The sequence below is a fragment of the Macrotis lagotis genome, chromosome 1 (genome assembly GCF_037893015.1).
Source record: "Macrotis lagotis isolate mMagLag1 chromosome 1, bilby.v1.9.chrom.fasta, whole genome shotgun sequence".
Classification (NCBI taxonomy): Eukaryota; Metazoa; Chordata; class Mammalia; order Peramelemorphia; family Peramelidae; genus Macrotis; species Macrotis lagotis.
This window is the reverse complement of record NC_133658.1, coordinates 64681935-64709487: the sequence shown is the minus strand read 5'-3', so window position 1 is coordinate 64709487 and position 27553 is coordinate 64681935. Positions and strand designations below refer to the sequence as shown.

The 27553-nt window shown below is 38.6% G+C and overlaps 1 protein-coding gene across 3 annotated transcripts; it reads left to right on the top strand.

Annotated features, from left to right (window-relative positions):
- The first annotated feature begins 335 nt into the window (after positions 1 to 335).
- LOC141513480 (CKLF-like MARVEL transmembrane domain-containing protein 1) lies at positions 336 to 24363 on the top strand. 3 transcript variants are annotated; one of them, XR_012475812.1, is made up of 5 exons: positions 336 to 569; positions 8640 to 8798; positions 14087 to 14185; positions 19565 to 19704; positions 23993 to 24078. XR_012475812.1 is itself a non-coding variant. In XM_074223338.1 (5 exons), exons 1-5 carry the CDS (start codon positions 420 to 422, stop codon positions 24028 to 24030), a joined length of 492 nt encoding a protein of 163 aa, XP_074079439.1. In that variant the 5' UTR covers positions 336 to 419; the 3' UTR covers positions 24031 to 24126. The 3 variants fall into 3 exon arrangements, 2 of the variants coding, with proteins under 2 accessions (XP_074079439.1, XP_074079429.1); XM_074223338.1 differs by lacking the exon at positions 19565 to 19704 and adding an exon at positions 23703 to 23748 and having other exon boundaries at positions 23993 to 24126; XM_074223328.1 differs by lacking the exon at positions 19565 to 19704 and having other exon boundaries at positions 23993 to 24363.
- The last annotated feature ends 3190 nt before the right edge of the window (positions 24364 to 27553 follow it).

Here is a 27553-nt window from a genome sequence, read left to right as displayed (position 1 = left end):
TTAGGAAAAAACCTTTTTATAGGGGACAAGGCAGTATGGCGGGTAGTTAAAGGGTTTGAGTTCAAGTTACCTCTGTGTAATACTCAATTGCTGTGTAATCCTGGACTAGCCACAACATCTCAGTGCCTTTGAGGTCTAATCACATCTGTGATGTTATAAACACATTGCGCCAATCAAATCCCGGGTCCAGACCTGGGCACTAAGAAACCAAGGGTGAAGGCTAGGGGTGGAGCTAGGGGCAGAGGGAGGAAGCAGCCGAAAGCCCCGAGTGGGGAGAGCGAGGCAGGGGTGACGTGGCCAGTGCCAGAATACAGCCGTTAGTGGGGCGCGGGGGGAGAGCGCTGCTGGGGGGACCCAGCGCCTCTCACTCTCTATTGCTCCCGGAGAGGTGGTCCCAAGCCGGGCCCCGCTCCACTCCCATGGACACCACCATGGACCCACCCAAATGGTCCAAGGGAATCAAGATGAGACTGCGGGCAGAGGGGCGCCAGAAAGTGCAGTCCAAGGTGACCGCAGGCCTGTTCAGATACCTTATTTCGGGGCCCGGCATCGTGAAGGTCATCAGACTGGTGAGTGCCCTCTGAGAGGCGTCCATAGGTTCCACCTTGCCCTGCCTCGCTCCACGTCATGGTTCACAGGCTGGATGGGCATGGGACTTGAGGATGGGGAGGACGGAGAGGAAAGAGACGGGGGGGGGGGGTGCCCTAGGGACTAGAGCACCTGGAAAAAGAGACTGTCCTTGACCAATTTGGAAAGAGATGGAAGGGATATCCTAGATCTTCTGATCCAATGACCTCATTTTGTAAATGGGGAAATCAAGACCCGGAGAAAAGATGGGCGGCCTTGATTCTCCATAGCTAGTAAACTAGTGGGGGAGTTTGGCCACGATGTTTGAGACGCTTCGGGGACATCTAAGTGGAGCTGTCCAGCAGAAAGTTGCAAAGACTGGACTGACCGCAGGGGAGAGATTACAGCCAGGTTAAGGTAGGTTTGAGAGTAATCTACTTAGAGATGTTAACTGAATTCTGGGGCAAGTGAGACAATATAAGTTAGCATTTCTGTAAGATTTTTCCCCCCTCTATATCTCTCTACCTCTAATGAAGGAAGAAAAATATATCAGTCAGTCATTCGCAGAGAGGAAAGACCACTTGTGGTGGTAGAAAGAGCCCTGAGTTTGAATTCAAGTCCTGCCTTCTTCATTAACCAACTGGGTCCTCTTTGTCTCATTTTGGTCATCTAGAAAACGAAGTACTTGGTCTCAAAGGTTTTTTCATTAGGGGGCTGCTAGGTGGCGCAGTGGATAGAGCACCGGTCCTGGAGTCAGGACCTGAGTTCAAATCCGACCTCAGACACTTAATAATTACCTAGCTGGGTGGCCTTGGGCAAGACACTTAACCCCATTGCCTTGCAAAAAAAAAACTAAAAAAAAGTCTTTTCATGAAGTTCTGTGTCTATATGTTCAAAGTCCACTAAATTTGGACACTGGCTGCCATGTAGCAGAAAGAAGGAAAGAATATGAGTCTGGAGAGAATCTCTAGATGTTTTAGTTATTGTTTCAATGAGGAAAGGATGTGAACATCCTCTCTGGATCACCTCTAAATCAGATCCAATCCTCTATATGTGGGGTGAAAGAGTCAAAAATGATTTTTGGTTGAGAGTATCATCAACAGATAGAGGAAATTTGGGAAGGTAGGAAGACTAACATAAGGAAGGCTGATGAATTTGGTTCTGAGCATGTTGAGTTTGAGAAACCTAAGTGTTATAATAAATAGCTTGAGAATACTTAGTCCAGAGTGATTAAAATGGTTTTTATTAAGATATCTTAACAAAATGGCACACCTCTCTCATAGTGGGAGGGCAAGAACAGATAGATCTCCTTGAGCATGGGCAAAGACTCTTGGCCAGTTAGGGACTAGTTTCTTCTAGTCTTGGGATTGTCATTTTTGGAACGGGATTAGGGGAACTCTCCCAGTTTTGTGATTGGTTGGGGCCATTCCCCATTTGTAATGGATTTCAAAGGGGCCCCCCTCCACACCCTGTGAAGACCAATAACACCCTTCATTCCTCACTCATAGCTGGAAACTGTTCAGCAGGCATCTGGAAGTTCAGGGTTGGATCTCAGGAGAGAGACTGTCTAGAGAGGTATATTTGAAAATAATTTTCATCATGTTAATATATGAACAAATGAGACAATAAAACTTAGCATTTATGTAGCCCCTTAAGGTTTGCACAGTGCTGGACAGAAGTTATCACATTTGAGTAAGCCTTGGAGGTAGGAGCTATTGGTATTATTATTCAAATTTTACAATTGGGTTGACTAGAGAGGTGGAATGCTTTGGTCAAAGTCAAAGAGTTATTAAGTGTCTGAACCAGAACCTGAACTCAGGACTTTCCAATTCCAAGTCTAGCCCCCTTAACCACTGCACCTTCTAGTTGCCTACCAAGAAAAGGAGTATAGGAAGAGATGAAAAATGGGACAAGAACAAAATATTGTGGAACACCAAAAAGATAAAAGATAAATGTTGATCTAACTAAGATTAAGGAGTCAGAGAGGAAGAAAACCACAGTAGAGCAATGACTCAGAAACTCATGAAAGAGAGAGAGTAACCAGGAGAAACAAGCAGATGGTCGGCAATATTGAGAGTTGCAATGCAGTCAAGGAGGATGACACCCAGGAGAAGTTATCAGATTTACCAATTAAGAGGTCAGCAGCAACCTTTAGAAGTACAATACAATAGGAGTCTTGGAAGCTAGATTGCTTGGGATCAAAATATGAATTCTGATAATTCTAACAATTTAGCAATGAAGGAAATACACAAATATACATATGTATGGGTACATATATACACATTTATGTAAAACTAGTAGCTTAAGGAAATGGTTGTGATGAAGTATGCTTGTAGGTGGGAGGGGAAGAGCCAGAAGATGATGATGATGATTATGATGTTGATTTTTGTCCTTCATTCTCAAAGAAAACTGTGACATCAGGGAGGTGATGCCATGAGATTTATGTAAATTGGATTTGAGTGAGGGGATGCTAAGTTACACAGCTAGTAAGTGTCAAGTATCTGAGACCAGATTTGAACTCAAGTCCTCCTGTCTCCAGGGATAGTTCTCTATCCACTCCCAGAAAATCAGGAAAAACTGAAGGTAAAGAAAGATGCCAAACCTAGTGTCCTCATTTTACAGATTGTGAGAGTTCCCAGGTTGAAATTTAGGTACCATGATTTCAAATCCACAGTTCTTTCCTTCTATGCCAAGGCCAAGATCTGAGAAATATTTTTTAATTGACTTTGTGACTTTATGAAGCCACATTGGATAAGTTATTTTGACCTCTTGATCAGTCACTTGCCAGTTGCTTAACCAAAATGACTGATTTAAAAATCAGTCCAATCATTGTTTCTCAGTTTACTTTAACTTTATTTTTAAAAAATGAAAAATGAAAAAATTAGGTAATTAGGTAATTCTTAACCTTCTTTACCTTCAAGGAAATGACATTTTTTCCCAGGATACCAATGTCCCCTAATTCTCCTACATAACAGACTACTCTTTCTCAGTCTCTTTTGCTAGACCATCCTCCAGAACATGCCCTCTAACCATACTCCATGTCAGTTACTCTCTATACCTATGATGCCTCACAAAATCAAAGCAATTCTCTTTTAAATTCAATAATTCAGGAATAGTGATCTGTGTTTCATTGCTCTGCAGGATCTCAACTAAGCTCATTATCTTGTCCCTCTATTTTCCTTACTTGGTGATCTCATCATCTCTCATGGATTTCATTTTTACCTATGTTGATGATTCTTAAATCTACCTATCCTTCCCTAATCTTTCTTTTGATCATCCAATCTCACATCTTCAAGTGATTTTGAGATATCTTGAAATGAATGTCCAGTAGACATTTTAAAGAAAGCACAGTCAAAATGAATCTCTTTTCCCCTAAACCCTTCTCTCCTCCTACCTTGCCTATTGCCTCTATAGCAATACACCATTCTTCCAGTCCTTCAGGTTTGAAATCTAGGAATCATTCTCAACTCCTCACTCCCCCTCACTCCCTCTCTAACCTCAGTTCCCATATTCAATTTTTACTAAGGTTTGCTGATTTCTGCTTTGCAATATATTTCTAGAATGTCCCCTTCTCTTCTCTGGCCTTGTTGTCTCTCAGAGGCAGTTTCTCATCACCCCACTCCTGGACTATTGCCATAGACTGTTGGTGGGTCTGCCTGCCTCAATTCTCTCCCCAATCCAGTTCATCCTCCAATCAGTAACTAAGATGATTTTCCTAAAGCACAAATCTGACCATGTCACTTCCCTACTTTGTAAAATCTGGGGGCTACCTATCACCTCCAAGATCAAATTCAAAATCTTCTGTTTGGCATTTAAAACCCTTCATATCCTCCCCTCTCCTGCCTTTCCATTTCCATACTCCCTTCCAAATACTTTTCAAATCAGTGACCCTGGCTCCTTTGCTGTTCTTCAAACCAGACACTTCATTTAACTTTCAGAGCATTTTTTCCCCTGGCTGTCTTCCATTCCTGAATTGCTTTCCCTCCTCATATTCATCTACTTGTTTTCTCAGCTTCTTTTAAGTCCCAGAGAAAATTATTTTTCCTGCATTAAACCTTTCTCAAGTCCTCTTTATTCTATTGCCTTCTCTCTGCTAATTATTTCATATTTATCTTCTATAAAGCTTATATATTTATTTGTTGTCTCCCCCATTAGATTGTAAATTCCTTGAGGGTAGGAACTGTCTAGACTCTTTCTGTCCTTAGCACAGTATCTGGTCATTTAATTAGGAGAAAAATAAAGTTAAAATAAACTGAGAAACAATGATTGGAGCACAATCAATTTATTAGACTAGTAATAATGAATAAATGGGTCAGTGGAATCTCCCAGTGACCAAAGATGTAGGTTCACCAGCCTACATTTGGGAGAATGGGAAGGTGGGGAAGACAATATGATTGGTTACAATATGGTGTGGAAAGGGACAACATGATTGGTTATTTTAAAGAAAGTGGATTAGCATACCCATATTGACACACCCCTCTCTGACAATTAAGGAATGTTCCTTTGCTTTATAGGACCCATTAGCTTTTTGCAGACCTTGTTAGCAGACTCCCTGACACTGAGAAGAGTTTGTTAGGAAGATAACACCCTCCTTAACTGTACAAAGACAGACAAGGATAAACAATATACCTTTTGGGGATAAGCAAGTTAAGTCATAACTTTAAACTAACTCAAAGGAAAAACTGGCTCAATTGTAAAATGAATAGAGTTTTAAATCAATTAAACTTATGTAGTAGAAATAGAGGTAATATTAATTTGAATATTTTCATATACTACCTATATACACCTTTGCTCTCTCTTTCCAGATCTGTGAAATGTAGAGATTGGGCTTGGGTGATCAGAGCTGATCAGAGCAGGACCTGTCTTTGGTCTTTCTTTAATATCCAAAGCTCTGGTTCATGTTGTTGTTCAGTTTGAGTCTAACTCTCTGTAATGCCATTTTAGATTTTCTTGGCAAAGATCCTGGAGAGGTTTGCCATTTCCTTCTCCAGTTCATCTTACCTAAAGATGAACTGAGGCAAACAGAAATAAGGGACTTGCTTATTATCACACAGCTAGGAAGTACCTGAGTCAGATTTGAACTCATTAAGATGATTCTTCCTGATTCCAAGTCCAATGTTCTATCCCCTTGAGTCATCTAGTAGGTGCTTAATAAATGTTTATTTATTTACTGCCTGGTTCTCAAATATGACAGTTGCACAGTCTGACACCAGACCTTTTTCTGAGTTTTGTCAACCAGATAATTTGCATTTCTCTAGAATTGCCCTCAGTACCCCAAGTTCACCTCCATCCCCAGGATCAAATGATACGTTTATTTTTAAATAGACTTAAAGTTGATTTTTAAAATTTACTTTTTTAGATTTTTTTCATATATATACATATATCCACATATGACAGAGAGGACATAGTTGTTACTCAAAGTTTTTCTTATCATTTGGAATTGTATTGAATGCTGTGATTTTTTTTTGTTAAATCTTTATTCATTTTACACTTAAATACAAAACAAAAATAGAGGAAAAGAGCATTACAATGTACACAGTAGTACTGAGAGGACTGAATATAAAACAATAAATTCCCATTTTAAGAAAACATAAATAAGTACCACACTTCCTTTTCAAAGTTACTGTACTTTTCTTTGTTTCCTTGTAGGTTTTATTTTGTTCTCTGCTATGCACTTTTTTTAGGGTTTTTTTTTTTTTTGCAAGTCAATGGGTTAAGTGGCTTGCCCAAGGTCACATGACCAGGTAATTATTACATGTCTAAGGCCAAATTTGAACTCAGGTACTCCTGACTCCAGGGCTGGTGCTCTATCCACTGCACTGCCTAGCTGCCCCATACTATTCACTTTGTATATCATTTTTCCCCTCCCTCCTCTTACCCCATCCTGAAGAGGGCTATATATATATATATATATATATATATTATATATACACATGCATATATGTATGTATATTTCTAAAACACACATATATGCACAAGACTGTAGTATGCATATTTCCATTCATCATCTCTTTCTCTGAAGATGGTCTTTTTCATAGGTCCAAGTCTTTCCATGTTTTTCCAATTCCACCAGCTTATCATTTCCTATATCACAGCAACATTCCTATTCAATCATATCCCAAATGAGAAACTATGAAGTTTTTCTCCCCATTTTCTACATTCCTTCTATTCTTGACTATATTGGTTTAAGAAAATTTTAATTTAAAATAATCCAAATTATCCATTTTACACTTAAACAATGCTCTCAACTTAAAATATAGTTTAAGGTCCCAAAATTACTGAATCTCCTTCCTTTTTATCTTTTCCCCTTTGTTTTGATGTTCCTGATCTTTTGTTTTTCCAAATGATCTTTGTTAATATTTTTTCTAACTCAGTAAGATAATTTTAGTGGGAGGGCATTAAATATATAAATTAGATAAAATTGTCATTTTCTTATAATATTGACTTTACCTTGCCATGAACAATAATATTACTCTGCTATTTAGCTCTGATTTTATTTATATTAAAAAGGGCTTAATGTTTATGTTCCTAGAATTCCTGTGTCTGTTTTGGCAGGTATACTCTCAGGTATTTCATATTATCTAGTTATTTTAAACAGTCTAACATTTTATTGAATGTAATTTCCCAATTTTTCTTTTGATTAAATCTATTTTAACTTTAACTTTTTCTGAGATCATGATTATTACCCCTGCTCTTTTTTTAACATAATAAATTCTTGTCCTGACCTTTATTTTATATTTGTGTGCATCTCTCATTTTTATTGTGTTTCTTGAAAGTAAAATATTATTGAATTCAAAATTTTAATGTTATCCATTTTCATTTTATGGATAAATTCATCCCATTCATATTCTGGCTGTTTGACTATTATATATTTTCTTTTATTTTTCCTCACTAACTTTCTCACCCTATTTACCCTATCCCTTCTCACTCTTCTACTCTACCTCTACCCACTACTTTGATCTCCTCTTCCTTTATCTGTCCATCCCTCTAGGAGTCCTTCCCTTGTCCTCTCCCCACCCCAACCCTATCCTCTTGCCATCTTATTTTTTTCTGAATTTAAAAGACTTTTATACCCTTCTTGATATATGTATATATATACACACACACACACATATATATATATATATATATATATATATAGTTCCTTCTTTAACCCATTCCCATTGAAAATAAGTTGTTATGAAATTCTTGAGGAAACAAGGAAGATAGAATAAAAGTTTATTTTAAATTTTACCAGGGTTCAAAATTCTTATTATGTGCCCACTTTGAAGAGAATATGAGTTCACTGAACAGACTCAAAGGGAATAATTGTCTTCCAGTCACCATACACACATGATATATGCACAATAATCACAGAACCATTGTAATCACAAACTCTTTGAGCTAGAAAAGGGGACTTAGAACATTGACTATAAAATGCTGTAACAGAAAGGAATCTTAATGAGTATCTCAGAACATATGGCATAGTAGGAAGAGCTTTGCTCCTTTGGAACCAAATAGATATACCAAACACCAAACAGGTCTGAGTCCAGACATGTACAAACTGTGTGATCCTGGGCATTCACTTCACTTTTCACCTCATCTAGGCTAAAAAAACAGTACCTGCCTGTTGGGATCATGAAAATCCAATGAGATCATAAAGATCAAGGGCTTTTCAGACTTTCAAGAACAACCTAAAGGTCAACTATTATCATGTAATACAACCTCCTCGTTTTGCCAGTGAAAGAGGGTCCCAGAGGGGAAGAGATTTGCTCAAATTTTTCCTGCAAGGTGTTACTGTGATTAACTTGGCTTTAAATTAAATTAAAACCTTGGAAGAAGACAGTACAAGTGTTATGATTCCCATTGTACAAATGAGGACAACACAGAAAGGCGAAGGGAGGGGCCTATGCCAGTGAGTTACAACCCTTAAGTTCAAGTCAAGGTCCTTTAGACAATCCCATATTCCATTCACTTAACAATGGTGCCCAAGCTACCAACTATGTTTGGAAATGGTCTTGATCCAATCCTTCATGTCAGTTTGGATTGTTGGTAACAAAAAGTTTGAATGAAATCTCTCTCTTCCCTTACAGATGCTTAACCTGGGAGCAGTTGTCAGCTTTATCATGGCACCAGCCCAGGAATCCTACATAGCCATCCTGCTATTGGAATGCTGCATAGTTTTGTCATTCATTATAATATATGTGTTAGGTCTACACCACTTGTTAGTGTGCATATTATGGCCAGCATTTGTAAGTGTCCATTACCTATAGTTAAAATTCATACTCTATGATTCAATGATGCTTTGACCATTAATTGAGCCCTATTTTCAGGAGATCCTAAGACTCTTGTCTGTCTAGCTCTGACTCTCTCTCTTTTTCTTTTTCTGTCTTGGACTTTGTCTAACTTCTCTGTTCTCTAACTTTTCTCTGAAAAGCTCAGTTAATACCTCCAAGGGGATCTCCTTTGGAAGCTACTAACTCATATTTAATATATCAGAGGAAAAAAATATAACAGGATATACAGGAAAGTTCTCACTCAGATGAGCATCCCTAAACTCACTGAGGACATAAAGAAGGAGAAATCAGGTATTATAAGAGGAAGAGTAGTGGAGTTAGAGTTAGAAGTTCTGGTTTCAAATGCTAATTCAGTCATTTAATTGGTTCTGTGACCATAGGAACATTGTTTCCCCTAAGTCTTAACTTCCTGATGTGCAAATATAATTATATTCTGCCTGTTTATCATTCAATTCAATAAATATTTAGTAAACATATACAATGAGCATGGCCCTATAATCAGTGCAGGAAATACTCATTCTTCAATATATCATGTTACTGGGGTGGCTAGGTGGCATAGTGGATAAAGCACCAGCCTTGGAGTCAGGAGTACCTGGGTTCAAATCCAGTCTCAAACATTTAATAATTACCTAGTTGTGTGGCCTTGGGCAAGCCACTTAACCCCATTTGCCTTGCAAAAAAAAAAACCTAAAAAAAAATATATCCATGTTACTATCCTACATCCTTGTTAGAACTATGATCTCATTGACAGAGGGTAGTCCCTCCTTGGGGGGGGGCAAGGGGGAAGGGGAGTACACATTGCAAATGATACAACCATTCTCATCTTGTGTGATTCCAGTTAAGTGCCTCCTGTGTTAGATGTTGCACTAAGCACTGGGCATAGAATGAAAAGCAAAGGAGGACCTCCTCTGTATAATGGGGAAGATGACATGCAAACAACTCCCTGTACAAACAAGGATAAATTGAAAGTGATTCTTGAGAGAAAGCATTAGACATTAAAAATAACTGGGAGAAATAATTTTATTAAAGAAAATAACAATATACCAAAATTTGTGGAGTATAGACTAAGTAGTATTTGGGGAAAATTTTATATTTCTAAATTCTTTTATCAATAAAAGAGAGAAAGGATAGATTGATGAATTAGGTATGCAATTTAAAAAGTCCTACAAAAACAACAATTAAAAAGCTTTTGCACAAACAAAATCAATGAAGCTAATATTAGAAGGAAATCAGATGGAGAAGGAAATCATTGCTGTACATTTTTCTGATAAAAATTTCATTTTTAAGATACATTGAGAATTGAGTAAAATTTACAAGAATAAAAGCCATTTCCCCAATTGATAAATGGTTATGATAAATGATAAAAGGACATAAGTAGACAGTTTTCAGAGGAAGAAATACTTGTTTAAAAATGCTCTAATGGGGTGGCTGGGTGGCGAAGTGGATAGAGCACTGGCCCTGGAGTCAGGAGTACCTGAGTTCAATTCCATCCTCAGACACTTAATAATTACCTAGCTGTGTGGCCTTGGGCAAGCCACCTAATCCCATTGCCTTGCAAAACAAAATGCTCTAATAATTAGAGAAATGTAAATTAGATAACATCAAATTGAATAAAATGACAAAAACGGAAAATGACAAATGCTGGAGGGACTACTGAAAAGCAGGTACACTAAAGTACTATTGATAGAGCTGGGAAATAGTACAACTTTTCTGGAAAGCAATTTGGAACTATGCTAAAAAATCTATTAAATTGTGCACATCTTTTGATCCAGCAATATCCCTGTGTCCCCAAAGAGATAAAGCAGAAAAGGATCCATATGTACAAAAATATTTATAAAAACTCTTTTATGTAGCAGCAAAGAATTGGAAATAGGAGATGTCTAGCAAATGGAGAATTAGAATGGAGTATTGTATATGAATGTAAGGAAATACTATTGGACTATTGTGTGAGAAATGATGAAGGGGATTATTTTTTAAAAAAACCTAGAGACTCTTGTATGATCTGAAGCAAAGTTAAATGAGCTGAACCAGGAAACAAACTACACAATAACAAAAATATCATAAAAGTTATAAACCTAATAACTCTGATCAGCAAAATAAGTACTCTAAAGGATTCATGATGAAACATGCTATCCAACCTCCAGATAGAGAAGTAATAGACACAGAATGCAGTTGAAAGCATATTTTCTTCTCTTTCTTTTTCTCCCTTTTTCTTTTTCGGACATAATGTGAGGTTTTGCATGACTGTACCTGTAATAGATTTTGGGGCTTTTTAGTTAACTCAATATGTGGGGAAGGGAAATGGGTAAGGAGAATAAAATAAATTTTTTAAAATGTTTTAAAATGTTTTAAAAGAGGTATTAAGGGGGCAGCTAGGTGGCGTAGTGGATCAAGCACCAGCCCTGGAGTCAGGAGTACCTGAGTTCAAATCTGACCTAGCTGTGTGGCCTTGGGCAAGCTACTTAACCCCATTGCCTTGCCAAAAAAAAAAAAAGGTATTAAGAAAAGCTTCCTGTAGACAGTAGGATTTTAGCTGAGACCTGCAGAAAACCAGGGAAATGAAAAGGTGAGGACAAAGAGGGAGAGTGTCCCAAGCATGAGGGATAGACAGAGAAAACTCTCCAAGTCAGGAAAGTCAGGAGATGGGAGGTCGTCTTGCAAGGAATAGAAAGACAACTAGTGTTGTTGATCATGCAGTAGGTAGAGGGTTATAAGATAGAAGAAGACTGGAAGAAAATGACAAGGTCAGACAGTGAAAGGACTTTAAAAGTCAAGCAGGGGAGGTAAATTTTGATTCTGAAGGATTTGAAAATGGGTCATCCTAACTCTAGTCCCAGAACTCTATCCACTATACTACACAGGTGCCCAACACTAGGGAAAGTAGGTTGTGTAAGTGAAGAGAAAGATGTTTAAGATGGTATGAAGGTCATCTTAAGAAGCCTCATAAGCTGATGGAATATTGGGAAAGGAAAGGAAAGAATAAAAGTGACTGATTAGAGAAGATGGCAGATTATGGATGGCCACCTAACTGAACTTTTCTAACAGTCCCCTCTAGACAACTTTTAAATAATGCCTCAAATAAAATTTAGGAGCAGCAAAGCCAATAAAAAGTCAGAGTAGAATCAAGATGGAGACATGTCCAAAGCCAACACATCCTTTGGCATCAAAAGCAGCCACCTCTGTAGCAGCAACAGATACAACAACAACTTCAAGAATTCTCAGCCCAGAAATAGTAAGAAAGTCAGACAATTGGTCAGAAAGAGAACACAGGGAACCCTTTGATGGCACTGGGTATAGCTGGTGCTTATTGACAAGTCTCTTTTCCATATGCAGTTCTGTTTCATAGTTCAAGGGAGGAAAGGAACACTGGTGGTCATTCACAAGGGAGCAGGGGCCCCCAGTTATTTTACCAAAGCAAAGGGGAGAGCTCTTGAAAAAGAAGCTTGTGGTAGTGTCTCCTCACCCTAAGGTAAGCCCAACTTTAACATAATGTTTCAAATCAAAACTAGGCTATAGGGGCGGCTAGGTGGTGCAGTGGATAAAGCACCGGCCCTGGAATCAGGAGTACCTGGGTTCAAATCCGGTCTCAGACACTTGGTAATTACCTAGCTGTGTGGCCTTGGGCAAGCCACTTAACCCCATTTGCCTTGCAAAAACCTAAAACAAACTAGACTATAAAAATGAGTAAATGATAATTTGACCATAAAAACTTAGTGGCAAGGAAGACCAAGACACTCGGAAGAAGATAACAATGTGAAAACAGTTACAAAGTTTCAAAGAATAATGCAAATTTGACCCAAACCCAAAAAAGAATTCCTAGAAGAATTAAAAATCAAAGCATGATAGATTAAAAACTGGGACAAGAAAAGAAAATGATGCATGACTATAATGAAAAGAGAATTAACAGTTTAGAAAAAGAGGAATTTAAAAATTCTGAAGAAAATAATACCTTAAAAAAATTGGCCAAATGGAAAAGGAGGCACAATATCTCATGGAAGAAAATAAGTGGAAGCTAGAAAATGAAGGAGAGGTAATTAAAGAATTATTGTACTATCTTAAAAGTCATGATCAGACAAAGAACCTAGATATCATATTTCAAGAAATTATCAAGCAAAACTGCCATAATACTCTAAAACCAAAGAGTTAAATCAACATTGATAGAATCCACTGATCATCTCCTAAACGATATCCCAAAATAAAAACTCCTTGGAATATTATAACCAAATTCCAGAGTTCCGAGTTCAAAATTTTACAAGCAGTCAGAAAGAAACAATTCAAATATCATAGAGACACAGGATCACACAAGATTTAGTGAGTTCCAAGTTATCTGAAAAGGAGGTTTGGAATACAATATTCTGGAAGGCAAAGGAGCTAAGACTATAACTAAGAATAACCAACCCAGGAAAACAATGTAATTCTTCAGGATGAAAAATGGATACCTAATTATATATCTTTCAAGTATTTCTACTATGACCAGAGTCAAATAGAATATCTGACATTCAAACAGAAGATTCAAGATAAACATAAAAAGAGTAATCGGGCAGCTAGGTGGCACAGTGAATAGAGCACTGGCCCTGGAGTCAGTACACCTGAGTTCAAATCCAGCCTCAGATATTTAATAATTACCTAGCTGTGCAACCTTGGGCAAGTCACTTAACCCCATTACCTTGCCAAAAAAAAACTAAACTAAAAAGAAAAAGAAAAGAGTAATCATAAGGGTCTCAAGAAAGTTAAACTAAGGGGTGGCTAGGTGGCATAGTAGATAAAGCACCTGCCTTGGAGTCAGGAGTACCTGGGTTCAAATCTGGTCTCAGACACTTAATTACCTAGCTGTGTGGCCTTGGGCAAGCCACTTAACCCCATTTGCCTTGCAAAAACCTAAAAAAAAAAGAAAAAAAGAAAGTTAAACTACTTAGATTCCTATGTGAAGATGATATGTGAAACTATCATTATAAAAGTAGAAATTTATAGAGACAGAAAACATAGGTGTGAGTCCATTATGTTGAAATGATCTCCCCAAAAATAAGGAATAAGAAAGATTATCTGGGAGAAGGGGTAGGGCAAGAAGGGGAAAAATTTAGAATTCAAAATTTAAAAGGAAAAAATGTTAAAAATAAATAAAAATAGATTGGGGAGAAAATCTATCAAGTTAGAGAATCTGAATGATTGGAAGGATGGTAGTGTCCAGGTAATAGATTAGTGACTATCATTTAGAAGATTCTGTTGTCTTCTCTACATTACAGGATATCGTGAACTGCCTTCTCACTTCAGGTTTCCTTATAGTTATTGGGATCCTGGTTCTCTGGGAAGAGGGAATAGATGTACTCATCGTAAGTGGAGCAGTAAGTAGAGGTCTTTTGATTTGCTTTTAACATAGATCAGAGTTCAAATCATTTTGAAAAAGAAAGTTAAAACCAGTTTTCTATCATGTGCAAAATTCTCTGTCAATTTTTCCAAATAAATTAAGTTCTGAGAGGCTGCAAAATATATTGGATGGAGATAGAAACTTCAGTAAATCAATCAATCATGTAACAAGTATTTATGAATCTCTATGAACTGAGGGCGCAGGTACAAAGAAAGAAATAATCTCTACTCACAAGGAGCTTGGGTTCAAATAGGGACATAAGTACATATAAAATATAAATAGGTGAGTAATACAAATACTTGTGAAAGTTATTAAATATAATGTGGTTTGGGAATAGGGGATAGAGTCTGTTCAAGGAATACTAGTATCTCTGGTGTGAGTCCTTTTCAGGGTTGCTTTCCACCTTTGGGGTCCACGTGACTCACCCAGTTATTACCTGTGGCTCCAAGAAGCTATGACAACTTCTCAGTGGAAGCAGCAGTGAATTTGGGCAGCCCCTGGAGTAGTTGAATAGTCTTTTTTTAAGGACTGCATTGCTCACCTCTTGGTGTGAGGAAAGGGGCTAGAAATAATGTCCTTAAAATTATCTGCTTCACCCACCCCAGGCTTGTTTACTACATCAGGGCTCCCAAAAATGTACAAAAACTTTGCAAAGATGATTCCACTGACCATCAGAACAGGGAATGTGAACATACTTATGGACAATTTGAAATCCAGCAGACCTGAATAACAAACAGCTCTTGATGCAAGAGATCTCAACAAGTATTGCATCCAAATAGCAGCCCTGAATGAAACAAGGCTGGCAAATGAAGTTGGAACTGGATATACATTTTTCAGGAGTGGCTATAGTGAAGGGGGAAGTGCTTTGACGCTGATAAGGGTTTTGCAATCAAAACTAAACTAGTTAACAAGCTTATATTGCTTCTAAAGGGCAACTAGGTGGCACCATGGATAGAGCACTGGTCCTGTAATCAGAAGGATGGGAGTTAGAATCCAGCCTCAGATACTCACTAGTTGTGTGACCTTGGACAAGTCACTTAAGCCTGATTGCCTCATATCCAGGCCATCTCTAGTTGTCTTGATTCATATCTGGCCACTGGACCAAGATGGCTCTGGAGGAGAAAGTAAGGCTGATGGCTTAGTACAGCACCCCTTCACTCAAATCCAATTCTTAGGCTTGTCATGGCATCACCTCCCCTGATGTCATGGTCTTCTTCAAAAACGAAGAAAAAACAACACAGCTCCTAAATGGGGTGAATGACAGACTCATGACAATGTGATTATCACATGATGCTGGAAAGCACCATGTCACCATCATTGATGAATATAGTCCCACCATGATAAATCCTGATGAGGTCGAAGGAAAATTTTATGACAACATGGAGTCCCTTATTATTAGTGTATTGAAAGAGGACAAGCTTATAATTCTGGGTCACTTTAATGCAAAAATAAGTATGGACTACCAAATGTAGAAGGGAGTCTTTGGAAGGAATGGAGTCAGAAATAGCAACATCAATGATCATTTACTACTGAAGACCTGTGCATCGCATGACCTAATCACCAACACTTGTCTTCCATTTATCTAAACACAATAAGACCCTGTGAATGCACATTCACAAACACTGGCATTTAATAAACTATACCTTTGTAAGTAGAATAAAAAGATAGAATGTGAGAGTGATGAAGGTGAAGTGTGGTGCAGAGTGCTGGACTAATTATCAACTTATCCTCTTCAAACTAAAGATTTGCATTCAACAAAAGCAGTAGCCCCCCCCCCCCAAGACAAAAGTTAAAAGACTTAAAGTCAAGAGATTAGAGAACTTCTCTGAACATGAAGAGTTTGTCACTAACTTGGAGGGAAAGTTGAGCCAACACATGTGGGCAACAGTGGAAAGGAAAAGGAGTAGGCAACTTTCAAAGATTTGGTGTAGAGCATTGCAATTTTTCATCTGGGCCAGAATAATAACAAATGTCAAGACTGGTTTGATGAAACTGATGAGGAAATTCAGAAACTGCTAAACTGAAAATGAGAACTCTACAGAGTTTATCAGCAGGATAGATCATCTCTCAGTTCCTCATTTATTAAATGTGTTATAGAAGGAAATGGCAAAGCACCCCCAGTATCTTTGCCAAGAAAATACCAAATGGGGCCACAAAGAGTCAGACTGTACAACAAAGACAACAAGGATCAGATCTGCCCTGCAGAAAAATTGTTTTTAGCCTCAGAGTGTGTGATGGACTAGAATGGTGAGAGACTTGAGATAGAGTAGTACAGAAGTTGATATCATAACCTTGGTCAAAAGAGATGAGAGGCTGCACTTAAGATGGTGATCAGATGAAAGGGAAATCATGAGTGGCAACATTTAATAATTGGTTGAATATCTATAGAGGAGAGTGAGGAGCTGATGATAATGCCAAGTTATCAACCCAGAGAGACTGAAAGGACAGTGGTATTGAGTTCCAATCTGAATTATCAGGGATAGTGACTATCTGGGATCTGTGACCCAGATAAGAGGGAGTGGGAATGATAGGAAGTGCAATCTGCTAGAGGAGGCAAGGTAAAATAGGATCACTAAAGGGGTTTGCCTGGGAAAGGAGAAAGTATATTTAATTATGCGAGACAAGGATGAAGGAGGACATAATGGTAGAAGGCATCTGAATAATGTTAGATAAGAAAAATGGAACAGTAGCCTCATTTTTTTTTCAGTAAAATATGAGGCAAGGTGCTCAGTTGAGAGGATTGGGAGAAAGATTTGAAGAGGAATGCAAAAGTTTGGAAAAAACCACCGGGATAAGTGAAATAGTGTTTTAGTTAGGGAGATAAAAATGTATAATCTTGCCACAGACAATAATGACCCATTTTCTTCTATATTTCCAGTCTTTTGACATTGATTTAATATTCTTTGTTGCTTTGTGTAGTCCTTGGCTTCTCTTTTTTATTAAAGATTTTATTTATTTTGAGTTTTACAATTTTTCCCCCAATCTTACGTCCCTCCCCCTACCGCCCCACAGAAAGCAATTTATCAGTCTTTACTTTGTTTTCATGTTGTACATTGATCCAAATTGAGTGTGATGAGAGAGAAATCATATCCTTAAGGAAGAAACAAAAAGTATAAGAGATAACAAGATCAGACAATAAGAAATCTGGTTTTTTTCCCCTAAATTAAAGGAAATAGTCCTTGAACTTTGTTCCAACTCCACAGTTCTTTATCTGGATACAGATGGTATTCTCTGTTTCAGACAGTCCAAAATTGTCCCTTATTGTTGCACTGATGGAATGAGCAAGTCCATCAAGGTTGATCATCACCCCCTTGCTGCTGTTAGGTTGTACAGTGTTTTTCTGGTTCTGCTCATCTTACTTAGCATCAGTTCATGAAAATACCTCCAGGCTTCCCTGAATTCCTGTCCCTCCTGGTTTCTAATAGAACAGTAGTGTTCCATGACATACATATACCACAGTTAGCTAAACCATTCCCCAATTGAAGGACATTTACTTGATTTCCAATTTTTTGCCACCACAAACAGGGCTGCTATGAATATTTTTGTACAAGTGATGTTTTTACCCTTTTTCATGATCTCTTCGGGTTATAGACCCAGTAGTGATATTGCTGGATCAAAGGGAGTCCTTGGCTTCTGGTTGATTCGATCTTATTTTGGAAGTATGTTGCTTAGGCAAGATTTTGTACTATTTTGTGCCAAGCTGTTGAATCCCTTTACAAGTCTTTCTCCCATAGCTCTCATTTCTTTTCCAATCTGTTTTTCTCTGAGGGTCATCCTGTAGATATTTTAGAGTCATTCTCTTCATTGGGGCTTGTTTCTTTAGTGTCTCGGCCACCATAATAGCTCATTATATTATGGTTCTTTATTTTTATTTGACTAGTCTTCCAATCTACTTCCTGACTTCATACCTGAGGTTAAGATGAGACTCTGCCTCACTTCTGTTGGGAAAGTCTGGGTAAAAATTATTGCTACTTTCATGGGGTATTGAGTGTTGGGTTATTCCAGGACTTCAGGGACAGATTGGTACTTGCAAGCTTTTTCAAAGTGCTCTGATCTAGGGCAAAGTCCAATATCTGCCCTCTGGTCTTAATTGTTAATGACTTGGCTTTGGGTCTGTGGAAGAGTAGACAAGCTCTCCTAACCAGTTGGAAATCTCTGTTGCTTAAGAGTGGCACAATGGAAGACTTTTCTTTGACCCAGGGATTCCTGTCTCCTATAGTCTAGGTTTGATGCTAACTGTCAGAACACTGTCAGAAACTTTTTTCTTTCTTGTGTGATTCAAGAGCTCTCTCCTTACAGATAGCCTGGTGTGACTAAGCATCTCTAGCTTCTCATCTACCACTTCTTCAACAGAGAGAGTTTAATTCCTACCAGAAGGGGAATCAGGAAGTTGGGATCAGAATTTGGCCTCTCTACTCTCCAGTGAAGGGGGTAATAGGCTAGAATGATATCTACCTACTTCCTTAAATAATGTTCACCTAAGAAATATTATTTCACCTAAGAATATTATTTCATTAATAGAGGGCATGTAGGATCCTAATCTTTATATATTCCATTATGCCCCTTTTACTCAAATACCAGTTCCACAATAAACACACAGACTGATTATCAAAGAAGTCCATTTATCCAATTTGATCGTGACAGAAATCAGAGAAAGTATGTGAGAGAATATATACCAGAAAATACAGAATGAAGGAGCTCTCCCATTAGGAGTGAGGTACCTCAACTCAGTTAAGAGAGAGTCCTAGACCTCACTGATGTAAAATTACCCAACAGTCCCTAGTCTAACAAGCTGGAGAGTAGGACATATTGGATACTGTCAGGTCCTTTCATGATGGCTTCCTTCAGTAACCTGAAGTGGGATTGATCTCTTCCATCTTCTCTCTCAAAGCTGGAAGATAGGAGTGCCCTGAAGTGACTACAGAGCCCAAAGAAATCTGAAGAAATCAAAGTGACTCTTGAGCATGAAGATAACTAAAGACCTGCTTCTGTCCTAATCTCACCAGCTCTGCATGGCCCTCTCATGCAGGTGCAGGACATTCACCTCCACCAAAGAAGGGAAAGTCCCATGGCAATGGGCTTTGGAACTGAAGTTAAACATGGTATACCTCACCCAGGGCCTCCCTACCCCTTTTCACTCTGCCAGGGATCCAAGACCCAGAACTGGGTATTGGGGGGGAAAAGCTGCAAGATTGCACCTGTCCCCTTGGTAGTATCCCTGGTAGTTCCTCTTGCCCTGGTGGACATCCATCCCTAGGTGCTGGGGCTTGTATGTTCCCAGTGTCCACAGACTTTCATGTCTATGCTGAAAAGGACAAATGATTCACAGTGACTTTTTCTGGATTTCCCCCTTTAGGATTCAGTCTGGAGCCTTTTCTAGATGAGAGGAATTTTGGAGCCTGGAGCAGTTTTGTGAATATATCACTTCTTGCCATTTTGTCATCCCACTGCCTTCTTCCATGAGGGCCCATTGGAAGGATGAGACAACGCAAAAAGGTTTTTTTTTTTTAAGGTTGAGAGGGACTTAGAGGTCTCTGAATACAGTAGGGAAAGAAATCAGTAGCTTTGGAGAAATTATAGATTAAAAAAAAGATTGCATTGAGGATGCAATCTGCTAAAGAAAAAAAGAAAGGGATGGGATCAAGTACATATGTAGGCATATTGTCTCAGGAACAGACTGAGTCTGTTTTCCAAAAAAACCAGCTCCACCAAGAGTGGAGAGTTTCCTCTTTAGAGGACTGGCCATTCGATAGATTACTCAGGAATGGGCTGTCATGACAACCCGAGGAATATGGGGTGCTAAGAGTTACCATTTTTAGACCACCTACAAGCCTTCATTTACTGCTAGTACTCTAAATGTGAGAACCTTGTATAATGGCCATGTATAGATAAATAGACATTCCACTGGAGAAGCTCATCATATCCTATCTTGATTTGCTATAAATGAAATCAGTAGAAAGGAGGAAGTTGTAACTAAATGAATGAATGAATGAATGAATCATTAAGCACTTATTACATGCAAAAGACATTGTGCTAAGCATAGGGAATTTAGATAAAAAAAAAAGTAAAATAGTCCATGCTGCCAAAGAGAATGTAATCATGTAATCAAGGAATAGTGGAGGTTGGAGACTTTTGAGGAGTTCCAAGGCAGTTATTTATCATCAGGATAACATGAAAAGAAGCCTGTTGCGAGCTGGAAGGATTGAATCCAAGACATAATAGAAAATTTCCCAAGACAAGTCAAAATGGATGACCACCACACTCTTGATAAGCCATACATAGAGTCAATCATAAAAGACAGCCAGAAAGGACATAGAAAGCAATGCAAAAGACAATCAAGTCACTTCCTCTGATTTCTGTTTACTATCAACTTGAATAAATGGGTTTATTTTATGGAATAAATGACTGTGTGTTTGAAGGTCTTTATGGAAGTCATGCTTTTGGATATTACTTTGATCCTTCTTCCCCTAGTCAAGGGATATATCAGGAGAGTGGCTTAGATCTAATAATTTAATTCTAGTCAAAGGAAAGCATATCAGCCAGTTTCTTGGGACTAGTCTCCTGCTCCCCTCTTAGCAGAAATCATCTCTCTATTGAATAAGGATGAGTGAAGAAGACTCTAGTGATAATATATTCTTGCCTCTCTGAGAGCCACATTGAGACCAATGTTGATACACATAATTTACAGGGACACACATAGATATGCTACACAAAGAAGGTAAGAAACAGTCTAATGAGAGAGACAAGATGGAAACAACTACGTACATACACGATATAAATAGAAGGTATTCTCAGAAGGAAGGCTCTAGCTGTGGAGGGAGACCATGAACAGCCTTAATCAACAAGTATTTAATAATTGCCTTTTGTATGCCAGTAGTAGGTGCTGGAGATGCAAGAACATAAAGTGAAACTATAAGTTTACATTCCTACATAAGCTGGGATTTAAGATGAATTTTGAAGCCAACTAGGGAAGTCAGGAGGCAGAAATGAGGTAATATCAAGAAGTGGGATTCTCTGGAGCAGAAGGGAGTTGTATTGGATGTGTTAACTCCCAGAATTTGACCTTAATAAAAACAAATGGAATTTGGCTGACATGTAATTGGCCTCCAGAGTTTGGTCTTAAGAAAACATATATACTGCATAGGTTAACAGACATGTTTATTAGTTTTCTAAACTTACAGTCATGTATGCATGGAGGCCTAGAAACTAAATCTCAAATGGAATTTTGGAGAAGTATTTATAGAATTGAATTTATAGAATTGAATCAGTCATAAATCAGAAGGCAGGATTCAATCAGAACTAAAAGAGCTGCCTCACCACTCATTATAGTTCCATGAGGGAAGTGCCCTCGTTTGAGAATATTTGTTTCATGTCATTTTAGGTAGGGGAGTAAAGGCACTATTGGGCTCTGTTAGGTCAGGGGAAGTGCCCCCCCACCCCAACTCAGGACTTTTGTGCCTTGTCTTCTATGATTCAGACTTCTATAAAGTAAAGGAATGCCAGTGCCATCCTGTGGCAGCAGATGAAGTTTATATGTGTTAGATGAAAGACAAAACAGGCAAGTCTTTTGTTTCTTAAGTCAAAGTTGACATTTTTGCATTCAAATTTATATTTGTTTTTATATGATATTCTCTCTATATATAATATACACATATACATACATATTCACATTTGTGTGTAAACTTTTGCACAATATAAACCAATATACCCATAATAAGGAAAAGAAATAGATGAAAAACATTGCATCACACTCTCCTGATAAAAAGTCTGACATCCAGGTATATAGGTCAAAGAATATGGACAAATAGTTCCTAAAAGAAGCACATATTATCAACTACTCCCTGAAAAATTGTTCAAACTCTTTGATAAGAAAGGAGTAAGTTGAAATGATTCAGAGACTCCATCTGATAACCCATCAAATTTGCAAAGATAATCTCAGTTCTACTTTTGCTAGCTATATGACTTCAGAAAATTTCATTTAACCTCTTTTTCTTTTAGTCTCAATTTTCTTATCTATAAAATGTTGAAACTAGTTTAAATGGTCTTTCAAACTCCTATTTCTAACTTTCCTATGGGCCTAATATGACATAATTCTGCATGTATGAATTTGTGGCTGAACAGTACCACAGCTAATTATATAAATTAGATCATCCTTTTTCAAAAGCAACGTGGAATGACAGAGCAAGAGTTACAAAAATAAATATACCTTCTAACCTAGTAATCCCACTACTAACACAATGCCCTAAGGAAATAATTGCCTAGAAAAGCAGAACTACTTCTACAAAAATATTCCTAGAAATACTTTTTGTAATCATTTAAGAATGCAAATGATCTAGTTTTCACTGGAAATGACTCCATGATAATAGGTGGTGCATATGCAGTATGTGTATATTTATATATGTGTATTATATTTTTTATGTATATACAAACAAAACAACACGCACTGTTATCATGGAGTCATTTCCAATGACAACCAGCTTGTTTCCAGTTACATATTTGTTACAACATATACACATTTCTGTATATATGTGTATATAAACACACACATATGCACAATACATAAGGCAGCATAATAGATTTAAAGTCACAAAGTCACCTAAAAAAGATGAGACTCAAATATGAGAAGACCAACATGAAGTAATGTTGAGTGAAGAAAGCAGAAGCAAAATGAAAACATACAAACTGACTGCAATACAACAACAACAAAATACAGGTTATGTAACCAATAAGAAAGTCCAAAAGACCATAAAGACAAAGTAGGCACTTTTTTTTTAGTTTGTTTTATTTTCAAGGCAATGGGGTTAAGTGGCTTGCCCAAGGCCACACAGCTAGGTAATTATTAAGTGTCTGAGGCCGGATTTGAACTCAGGGACTCCTGACTCCAAGACCGGTGCTCTATCCACTGCACCACCTAGCCGCCCGTAAAACTAGGCACTTTTAAAGCCAATTTGCAACTCTTTTGGGATGGAGTTACTTGGTAACTAGTTTCTAGATAAATGTACAATCATTTGCACTATTGGTGTTCTTTGTTTAATCACACATTCTCATTATTTCCATTTTCTTATTCCATTCTCATTATTCCATTTTGGTTTGCATATATGAATACCAACATTTGTCAGTCAATCCCAATATACTTCTTACTTATCATTTCAGTTCTTCTAGTGACCTGTAGCATTTTACTCCTTTCAAATTTATTGTTTTCCTACCTGGCTTAATTAATACCTTTAAAAGACTAATTAAATGGGGTACTTTCAACTGATAAAAGTGTCAATGTATGTACATAGGTATAAAACCTCTTTCTATTTACTTTAAGTGGGGATGGGGAGAAGTTATTGATTCAATCAACTCTCACCCTAACAATAAAAATTAATAATATAAATAAAAATTAAATAGTTAAAAACAGAAGATTCTAAAGTCTCTGCCAATTCCTAAATTTTTGAATCTATGAAATGCTAAATCCAGTGATCCTCCCTCCTTCCTCCATTACTTTTCAGAATTATAACTTCCATCAAGCACCGATATTCCACAAAATCCCAAATAGTAAGTAACTGGATTACTTAGAAATAGCTACAATAGGGGACAGCTAGGTGGCACGGCAGACAGTGGACTGGTCCTAAAGTCAGGAGGACCTCAGTTCAAATGTGACCATCAGACACTTAATAATTGCCTAGCCTTGTGACCTTGGGCAAGTCACTCTTGACCTCATTACTTTATAAATAAATTTTTTTTAAAAAACATAGCTACAGTAGAACCTTCTTTTTGTTTTGTTTTTTTCCTTTTCCAGGCTTGTTGCTTTACAGCCTCTGTTCTGTGTTTTGTTGATGTGGCTTGCCAAGGAGGCAAGATGTGGTTTAAGAAATGGAAAGCAGCATTGAAAGAGAAGCTAATAGAAGCAAAAGAAAAGCAGAAAGAAACTGAGACTTAAGACAATGGCAAAAAAAAAAAAAACCAGTGGCACCAGGGATGGCAGCATTAAAATCAATAATGCATACAAAAGGAGCAGCAAAAAAGTCATCAAGAGCAATACCTCCAGAACTGGCACCAAAAGCAACAAAACCAGAACCAGCAAAGTGAACAGCACAGCTCTCCAAAGATCACCCGTTTTCAGAACTATGGTTCAGTACACTTAATAATCAGTCTCTCAAAGTACATGAACACTTTTGTCCTTGATTCTTTCTTTCTTTCCAGAAAGATTTCCATTTAATTTTTGAAGGAATGGATTCTGGTTAGGGAAGAGTTTTCTGCATGTGGAAAGAAGTGAGGTAATTAAGGTACTTGTGGTGTAATGGGTAGATTATGTTGGTTTTTGGGAATCATTCAAGACTGAGGATCAAGTTAGAGCTCTCAAATTTCATTATCTGTATGACCTTGGGTAAATCATTTACCTTTTCTGGGCATAGGTTTCCTCATTTGCAAAATGGCAAGATGAGGAGGGATGTACAAGTTAAAAAAAGTAGCTGAGAATGTCTTCTATAAAGAGTTGAAGGAGATTTCAAAGGGGTCAAAACTATTCATTTTATTGATGAAAAAACTGAAAGGAAATGATTAACAGAGCTAAGTATGAACCCAGGTCCTCCCACCCCAAAGTCAGGAAACTTCCATTGTACCACATGACCTTCAATGGAACTCTTTTTTTTTTTTTAGGTTTTTTGCAAGGCAAACGGGGTTAAGTGGCTTGCCCAAGGCCACAGGGCTAGGTAACTGAGACCGGATTTGACCCCAGGTACTCCTGACTCCAGGGCCAGTGCTTTATCCACTACACCACCTAGCAGCCCAATGGAACTCTTTTAAATTCTATTGTTTTATGAGTACACAGCAGAAGGGCACTATGAATAAGAAGAAGACTGGATAATATGGTTTTGCATAGCTTTTTACAAAGTTATTCAATCTTTACAGAAATCCCATCAGGCAATGACTTCAGCTATTATTTTTTCCCATTTTACACAGAACCAAAGAAATTAACTTTCCAATAGTCAGTCACACAGCTATTTAGTATCCAAAGCAGAATTTGAATTCAAGTCTCCCTTGAGTCCAAGTTCAGACCTCTTAACAATACAGTGTCATAGATTCTGCTCTGATTATACCAATTTTGAGATGTAGACAGTCTGAAAGGATACTGAGAGGCTGAAGAAAGAAGGATATATAAATGCCATGCCAGTGTGGGCATATAGGTATAGATTTATAGGATTCAGTGGGTTAATTGGCCGCAGGACTGAATAGTGGATCCCTGCACCTACCCTTATTTAAGGTATAGAGAAACAGAAAAAAAAAAAAGAATGTATAGTGCCAAAGATGATGATGTTTACATTAATTCAAGATAACAAATCAACTATGGAGTTGGACAACACTGATACTCTGGCTTCTACCATTCACACATGATTTATCAAGGCTCAAATACCCTCCAGATCTTACTTCCGGGGCAGCTAGGTGGCACAGTGGATAGAGCACCGGCCCTGGCGTCAGGAGTATCTGAGTTCAAATCCAACCTCAGACATTTAATCATTACCTAGGTGTGTGCTGGGCAAGTCACTTAACTGCATTGCTTTGCAAAAACCAATTAAAAAAAAAAAAGATCTTGCTTCCAAGCAGTAAGATCAAGATGGTCTTTCTTTTACTACCTGCCAGGCACTTTGCTAAGCACTGGAGTTACTGAGGCAAAAAAAAAATAGTCCCTGCTCCCAAGGAGTTCCATAATGGAGGGGGGGAAACATGCAAGCTACCATATATATGAACAAAACATAGGAGAAATGGGAGGCATCCTTATTAAGGGGGAATCAGGAAATGCTTTTTACTGAGGATAGGATTTTAGCAGGCATCTGAAGGAAGCCAGAGAAGCCAGAAGGTGGAGATGAGGGACACATGATCAGACTCTGCTTTTAACAACTGCATTTAGACTGTAGAGCGGAGGATGTATGGGAATGGGGAAAGGAGAAAGGAGGTAGAGACCAATAATGGACTGAAAAGAATTCCAGGAGAAACAAAGATACACTCCTCATCCTCCTGCTTTAGCTCCTTCTAAATAAAGCGATCAGGATTAAGGTAACTTCCCACTGAAAAGACTAAGCAGGTTTTTTTGGAGCTTCAGAGACAGGGCTGAAGAATCCACCTGGACTGAAGGCTGGTTTAAATAGTAACTGTTGCCCTGCTGGCCATTATTGGGTGGCTGATACTTCTCTCCAGGGCCCAGTCCAGAGGAGTTCTTCTAACACTTCATAAAGAAGTGAAGATGAGCCAACTAGGGGAAAGGACATTTTGTAATACAGAGCTACCAAGGAAGAAGGGTAAGGTGAGACTATGCCAGAGGTTTCTGTATCTGTGTCTCCTCATATGATCTGGTTTTAGATGCAGATAGAGTTGCTTTTATTTGGGTGTAAACCTGCTCCAAAACAGGAAGTCCACAAGATTTAGAGCTGAAGGAGACACATTTAATGCAATTGCTAAGCTGATAGCTTGCTTGGAGCTACTTGGGTCCCATTCTCCTCCACCCGTATTTTGCAGGTCAGTCAACTGCTGAGCATCTGTCGGGTGCCAAGCTTTGGTTTAGCTGGTGGAGAAGCAAACAGAAAAATGAGATAGCTACTTCTTTTAGGGGGGAGGCCAGATTTGAACTTTAGTCTTCCGACGTTGCTGCTTCACCTAGCTGCCTATGCCATAGATACTAAGTGAAAAGAAGATAAAATGATAAAATGTATATAGTGCTTGAAAGTTTTAAAGTGATTTACAAATGTTTTCTCATTTGGTTTTCACGACTCTGTGAGGCATCTTACTGATGAGCAAACAAGAGGCTAATGACTCGTCCAGGGTCACAAAGCTAATAAGGGCAGAAGAACTGGATTTTAAATCAGACCTTCCCCCACTCTAGGTCTGTTGTGTCACCCAACTGCAAAATCAGTTCCAAGGAGGGCTATTGGGAGTTTGGGGGTCAGAGGAGGGCTGCTGTAAGCAGGGGAGCCTTGGAGAGCCAGCTCAGGGTCCTAAGAGGCCGAGGAGAGGAAGGCAGGCCCACATTGCAGGTAGAGGGGACACAAGGTGGCATGTGGTGAAAGTGGGAACTGTGGGGGAAGGCTTGCGGGGCGGGAGGACCCCCAGGCTGCCTCCCCTAAAGAAGTGGCTCAAACCAAAGCACGGCCTCCTCGTCCGATGCAAGATCCGAGGGTGGGAAAAGTGGGGGCGCGCAAGGAATCCCGAGAGTGGGGAGCGGGCGTGGAGGGCACGCAGGCGCGGGGGGGATCCCGAGGCGGGCGGCTTTCTCAGAGGTGCACGCGGGAGCCTGGGCGGGGGCTAGTTCCATAGGGTCCGCCCGGGTTCCGGGGGGAGGGGCTCATGTGGGGAGCGCGCAGGGGGT

Coding starts and splice junctions, on each gene's coding strand:
- LOC141513480 (XM_074223328.1), top strand. CDS start 420: ATGGACACCACCATGGACCCACCCAAATGGTCCAAGGGAATCAAGATG. Junction 570..8,639: donor TCGTGAAGGTCATCAGACTG/GTGAGTGCCCTC, acceptor CTTCCCTTACAG/ATGCTTAACCTGGGAGCAGT. Junction 8,799..14,086: donor GCATATTATGGCCAGCATTT/GTAAGTGTCCAT, acceptor TCTACATTACAG/GATATCGTGAACTGCCTTCT.